Source organism: Phragmites australis, chromosome 15 (assembly GCF_958298935.1).
Source record: "Phragmites australis chromosome 15, lpPhrAust1.1, whole genome shotgun sequence".
In the NCBI taxonomy this organism is placed as follows: Eukaryota; Viridiplantae; Streptophyta; class Magnoliopsida; order Poales; family Poaceae; genus Phragmites; species Phragmites australis.
The window spans coordinates 15,574,806-15,581,948 of record NC_084935.1 but is presented as its reverse complement, the minus strand read 5'-3'; the positions used below and the strand labels follow the sequence as shown (position 1 = coordinate 15,581,948).

The window sequence follows — 7,143 nt, the reverse complement described above, 5'->3', positions numbered from 1 at the left end:
GTCGCCGCCACCACCAGAGCTAGGCCGGAGCCGAGCCGACCAGGATGGAAGCAGGGCCGCCAAGAGCCGATGCTGCCATTGGGCAGGCCGATGCATCGAGTGCCAGTGGCCATTGCTCGTCGTCGATTGGTAGGCCACTGTTGGGAGGGCGCCGCCTTGGTAACGGTGTGGGGCCGCCTTCACCAGAGAGCCGGCGAGCCGAAAGAGATACGACCGATTGGGCGGCAAGATCGGGCATCGCATGAGGCCATCGATGGAGCGGCCTGTCTCCACTGGCGGAGTAGGCGCCGTCTTCACCGCTAGGGGGGTCCGCGTACGCCGTTTGACTTGTCGGAGCCATGCGAGAGCACCGTCAACCGTCTCTTGGTGAAGATGGAGCAACTGTTGAGGACCGACATGAAGCCGACATGGATCTGATGCTCTGAGTAGTCGAATTCATCGCCGTTGTCAGTGGCGAAGGCGAAGGAGGATGGCCCGAGGTGGAGGTCTTGTTGGAGGAGCACTCGTGGTGGTCGCGGAAGTGTCCTCGGAGGTCCCCATTTTGCCGGTGGGGTCGTCGATCATGGGGTGCTCCAGCCCCACCCTCTCTCGCGTGCGCACGAAGAAGCTCGAAGGACCTCTGCCTCATTCATGCACACGCACGGGTGCTCTTAGGTGCCAACGGAGGGGATGCCTTCAGCCGCTGCTGGATCTCGGAGGAGACAGTGTGGGGCAGCCCATCTGAAGAGTGCATGACGGCATTCGTGGTGAAGGTGTTAGTGTGGTTGTGAAATACCACGCCTTGGTCGGTGAGGACCAGATAGAGGAAGAACGAGACACCATTCTTCTCCGGCGCCATTATCAAGGTATGATGGACATCTTGGATCAGAAGATGCCTTGATGCTTACCATGTGTTGATGCCTGTGATCGGAGGTCTTCGTGCCTCTTGAATTATGTGTAGAGGTCGTCGAGTCACTGGAGATCTTTCGCAGTGTGTCCGTGTGTCAAGGCCTTATAGCTTATGTTCTTGATTGCTTCTGGCCGATCAGTGGTCGTTCTCGCGTGCGTCCGTCTGTGCAGAGGCCTTAGTGCCTTTGTATTGATGTTGTTTCGACGATGGAGAACAGTGTGCATCGTGCGCTTTCATGGCCGTGAAGACGAAGACGTGTGTCGATGAGTCTCCCATGGTGTTCATCCTTCTAGGAGAGGCCTTCGTGCCACTTTGTTAGCTAGATTGTTGAGGCCAATTAGCGTAGTCGTGATGTTGGGCACTGTTCATCCCTCCGTGCTTCTTGCTGTGCTCTTCGGAGGTGAGGCCGATTAGCGATTTTGGAGAGCAAAATGACTGATAACGTATTGCAGTAGAAAAGTATCGAATAGTAGAGACAAAGAGATCAAGGTAGCGTTTGGTTCATGGAACGGGGTGGGACGAAGCGGATCTATTCTGTTTTTAGCTGTTTGGTTAGAATTCAGTGGGATGAGATGGTTTTGAATCAGGGAATATTCTTCAAAATTTCAGGATGAAGTCGTTCTAAAAAAGCCGAACGCAGCCATTCCACTTCGATTGTGACGCTGACGGTGGGCCCGAGTACTAAAATAGACTCATTCCATCCCACCTACCAAACAAGCATTTGATTCCGGACCATCCCATCCCATCCATAAATACATAATAAAATCATCCCATCCCACCTTACTCTACAACCAAACACTACCCAAGATATAAAGAAGAATTAAACTCTTGTATTCATTGATCATGTTGTTTACATATTTATACATGGTAAAAAGATATGATAAGAGAACATGTCTATTAGAATTATATCTCTTCTCAATAGACACAACTCTTAGCAATTGATCATATGATTATATGTAAAAGTGTTTATCATAAGACCGTCTCCAACAGAGGTCGTTTCCACGCCGCAAACTACTGTAGCGTCAGTTTTACGGAGCGAAGTCGGCCGCAAGAGACTCCAACAGACGCGGTATCGACTGCAACAGGGATGCGGGGTGACGCGCGGTGTCGGCAAAGATACGGAGCGATGCGATGTCCTCAACCCTGTGCGCGAGCGGAGTGGAGAAGTGGCGGTTGCTCCCGTGGAGCGGCGGAAGTGGAGCTGGCGAGCCCGTGCAGCGGCGAGTCGGGCGGCTTCGAACTCCAGCGGAAGCGAGGACCATCCGGGTACCCCGGAGACTCCGCATCGTCCCCCGCGGTGGACAACTGGTGCAACGCAGATCCGACGACGGCGCTTTAATCTTCCCCACCGTCCGTGTGCTCGGCGGCAGTACCCGGAGCGAGGTCGTCAGCAAGGTTGTGGTACGTACTCCGGTCTCAGATCCATGGATGGGTGTGGCCGACGGCCGGAGCGTGGGTTGCTCGGCGGCGGGACTGATTAAGGGATTGGTTGCTATGTGAGCTGGTCACCGGCCGGATTGCATATTTAGTGATTTGCATCATAGATCCATGTAGTTTGTAGTGTATGCCCAAATGTCTGTTCCGGCCTCAAGAACCAGAGATTGAGATTTCGATTTGATAGGAATCGGCCTTATTAATTTGGTAGATCTACCATTATCAGTGCATGATGCTTGTTGAATATGCAATCTTTGAGCTAAAATATAGTTCTTCTGAGTGCAGCTTGTATCAGTGCATGATGCTTGTTGAATATGCAATCGGTGGGTTGTCAAATGGATTGTCAATTAGTGTGGAGTTGGGGTTCGAAGGGATGTGATGAACTAGTTGACAGAATTGTGCCAATGTGATTGTATGAGCTTATAGTCCATCTGAGTGCAGCTTGTAGGTCTGCAAAACATGCAAAAAACTATGACTGAATGCTGTTACTTTGCCCTAGGTGCATAGAGTTTGATAACAGGAATGTAGGCATGAACTTTGCTGAGGCCTGTAGGTACTGAACAATCTACTATCGAATTGAATGTATGTGTATATGAACAATGTGTTTCATTGCAGCAAATGTTCAGATAGTTGGCATGGCTATGGTCTTTGTATGCCTATATTTTCAGGTGATGCATCTCTATCCAACAGAGTGTAGGATTCTTTTGTGGCACGGTTGTTTTGATAGGATTGTTGTATGCCACTTCGACTGAATCAATGAACCTAGATGTCCATGATCAATGTATTCAAATCGTGCTGCAGTGTTTGTTCAGTTTGTAGGAATTGCAATTGACCTTTGTATGGTTGTAATTGAGCTATGGTCTTTGTATGGTTGGTAGGATTGCTTGTTGGCAAAGGTTAGGTCCATAGGAAAGTTGTGGTCCTAGGAGGGAAAATGTGCCAGTTGTTGTAATGTAGATGTGTGTACACGGTTTGGTTCCTCTACATGATAGGAAGCTGTAATGCATTGGAAGATCAATATATTTGCCACATTGTGTTAGGTCATGAACTGGATGCCCTTAATTCTGTATATGTAGAGGAAGCAACATGGTTCCTTCTTCCTAGGATGATAAACTGTCGTGTTTACCTGGTACCTATAGTGGGAGCTCGGGTTTTTGCAAATAAAGCCGGCAATTTAGTTGCTCATCAACCTGTACTGATCTTTGACAACGACATGTACATAACATATCCTTGGTTTCTAGTGAATATTAGTTTCTCAGTTTAGGCATCCCTGTCGTTGGTTGTAGATGGACACTGCTTCGCTTGCCGCTCTTGTCTCAAAAATGCAGGACCATGTCCAACAAATGGCAGCCGAGTTGAAGAACGTGGTGAAGGACAATTTGAGTACGGAGAACACCCCCGCTGATGTCGACCTGAATCGAGCTCTGCTTCAGGTAGACAACATTGCGGGGGACTTGGAGCAGCTCGTCTTCCAAGTTGAAGATGCGTTGCGGACCGGAGGCGAGGGAAAATAAGTCTTGCAGGGCTGTAATGTAGAAGATGAAGGGTCCGGTTCACAGGACGTTGACGACGATGACGTTGTTCTTGTGGATTGGAGCCCCGATGACCTGTTGTGCAGAGATTCAGTGGAGTCCATGTCCGTAGAATCCGATAGATCTTGGTGTCTTCAGTGAAGTGCATCATGTATTCTATTGTAAGGTATGTGGTAAAGCTTTGTGGAGTGTAGTGGCCGAACTAGTTGGTGGTTTGTACTCTGATAATCGAATCTACTGTTGGTTAACTTTGAATGGGTACTGTCTTTGTCAACTAATGGGCCGGGTTCTTGTATTTCATCGCGTTTGTCACGCATTGCAGGGACACTATGGAGTACGCCCTATTTCTTCGTGGTGACGAAGATGAGATTCCTTGGGATGATGTTATGTCGCCTACCCAGGACGACATCTTCGGGACCCAGCCTCCTTTGGCACAAGAGCAGCAACTGGAAGGACAGGGAGATTTACCAGCTGTAGGTGGTCATGGAAGCAGTTACACCATCCAGGAGGACCTTCATCTTGTGAAGGCGTGGCTAAACGTGAGTATGGATCCCGTGGTGGGGAGCAACCAAAGTATGGGGGCTTTCTGGTAGAGGATCGAGACATTTTTCGACGAGCACAAGGACTTCCATAGCACACGCAACAAGAAGTCTCTACAGGGAAGGTGGACCTTCATCAACGGCATGGTGCAGCGGTTCTGCGGCCACTATGCTAAGGCCCTCCGTAATAGGAGGAGTGGGATGACGGAGCCAGACACGGTAAGCAACATTAATGTGCTTCGTGTACCTGCAGTGAATGCGTCGAATAACTACGGACTTGTTCCCTTTTCAGATTGTGGCGGGATGTCAGATGTTCCAATCAGTGGAAAAGAAGGAGTTCATATTACTGCCTTGCTAGGTGGAGTTACGTCATCATCCGAAATGGCAATTAGAGGCGTCTCACAAGAAGCAGAAGACGGCGTTAGTGGCAAGCCCGGCATCTACGCAGCACGGGGAGTCTTCTCCCGGCGTCAACGAAGGGGACGAGCCTACTGCCACTCCTACCAGTGCTAGCACACGGCAGAAGCGGCCAGCAGGCTGCAACAAGGCCAAGGAGCTCGCTCGCGGTTTGTCTTCGTCGAACTCGACCTCAACACCCGTGATAGAGATGTTTGACAGACAAATTGCAATGAAGGAGAAACTTGAGAAGGAACGAGCTGAGCGATTTGCAGAGATGCTTCGAATTGAGCAGCAGAGGTTACGCCTTGAGGAGGATCGTGTGCAGCTGGAAAAGGTCAAGGAGGAGAGGGAAAAGATCAAGGAGGAGAGGGAAATAATGAACATGGACATTTCGCAGATGGATGAGGACCAACAAGCATATTACAAGAGCCTGCGCCAAAGCATTATTGCTGCTCGCCGTGCTGCATCTACCCCTTGAGGCTTGCCGGCCAATATCAAGACATGTTTCATTAAGTACTTTAATATGCAGGTTCCTGTATTCGTTGAGTTCATAAAATTTTCAGCTATGTGATACATTTTCTTCATTTCCATAGTACCTTTGAACTTCAAGTAATTGAACTGCAGTCATGGTTCATACATTTTCTTCATTTCCATAGTACCTTTGAACTTCAAGTAATTGAACTGCAGTCATGTTTCATACATTTTCTTTGGTTCCACCGCATACAGGTGAGTATTGTCAATGTTGTCCTGCTGTATAAAGTACACCTTTGTATGGTTTCTACAACTATCAGCATTTCTCTTGCCATTTCGTTCTGCATCTGTTTCTGGAACTGGGTGAAGATGCAGCCTTGTGTTCGGCATGCTGTGCAGGGCTGATGCGCCTGCATGCTGTCTGGATGAGGCCTTGGATGGTTGCCTGTATGATGCCCTGGATGCTTGCCTGGATGATGCCTTGGATGGTTGCCTGGATGTTACCTTGGATGCCTCGATGATGCTGCAATGACTTGGTGTGCAGGGCTGCTTGCCTGGATGGTTGCCTGTATGATGTTGTTTCACATGGTGGGCAGATGCGTCTAGATGTTGCCATTTCAATTTGATACATGCCATTAGGAATTCAAATAGAACATTTTCATTAGGACCACCGATTGTGGATTTTTAATACAACTGATAGAAATTTAGCAACAAGCATCTACGGAAGTACGAAATGTGAAAAGATAACTATGTCCAAACATAATACATTTATTTCGTCAAAGTACTCGAGGTGTGGCCTACTCTCCTCTGTAGAGCTGCCAAAGATGCTCAACTATGTCGTCCCGGAGTTGATGATGAGCCGGTTGGCTTCTAATTCGCCCATACCTTTGCATAAATGCTTCAAGTGGGGGGGGGGGGTTGGTTCGTGGGACGGCACCGCGTCCTCGCCCAAACCCTCGTACACATATTTGACTTCCCCTTCCGGTCTCTCATCTTTGATTATCATGTTGTGCATGATAATGCAGGCCGTCATTATGTCATTCAGGGTCTCCTGATCCCAGAACCTCGCAGCTCCACGGACTATGGGAAATCGAGACTGCAATACTCCAAATGCCTGTTCAACATCCTTTCGTGCAGCCGCCTGCTGCACCACGAAGTGTTGCCGCTTCCTGCCAACTGGAGCTTGTATGGGCTTCACAAACGTCGCCCACTCCGGATAGATGCCGTCTGCAAGATAGTACCCCATTGTGTAATAGTGTCCATTAATGGAGTAGTGTACCTTGGGTGCTACACCGGCAGCAAGGTTGTCGAGGAGATGTGACCGGTGGAGCACATTGATGTCGTTCAATGAACCTGGCATTCCGAAGAAGGCATGCTAAATCCATAGGTCCTACGACGCCACAACCTCTAGAATGATAGTCGGTGCATTGACATGGCCCCTGAAAGAACCGGACCACGCCGTGGGACAGTTCTTCCACCTCCAATATATGCAATCAATGCTTCCAAGCATCCCGGGGAACCCTCGACGCTGGTTCATATCCAGCAATCGAGCAGTGTCCTCCTCGTTCGGAGCACGGAGGTACTCGTCACCGAACACTTCGACAATAGCACGCACGAACCGCCTCATGCTCTTAATGATGGTGCTCTCCCCTAGCCAGAGGCACTCGTCCAGAGAATCTGCACGAGCATCGTACGTACGTACCACTTTGAAACGGATACCCCAATGTACAATGTTACCTGCGATGAAAAATGTAGTCGAGGTACACTGAGGAGTCTGCAAAGTAGTCGTTGTACAACCGATTGTGGCCCTCCATCCGATTCCTGTGTATGCGCCGGTGCCTGGGGACGGACCTGCCCCACGGCCCTCTGCGAGAAGCTT

The 7,143-nt window shown here is 49.4% G+C and overlaps 1 protein-coding gene across 1 annotated transcript; it reads right to left on the bottom strand.

The window, feature by feature from the left end:
* Positions 1-6,096: 6,096 nt before the first annotated feature.
* On the bottom strand, positions 6,097-6,891 carry LOC133892159 (uncharacterized). The gene is made up of 2 exons (XM_062332880.1): positions 6,714-6,891; positions 6,097-6,617 (listed from the first exon to the last, which is right to left on the bottom strand). Exons 1-2 carry the CDS (start codon positions 6,889-6,891, stop codon positions 6,097-6,099), a joined length of 699 nt encoding a protein of 232 aa, XP_062188864.1.
* Positions 6,892-7,143: the final 252 nt, after the last annotated feature.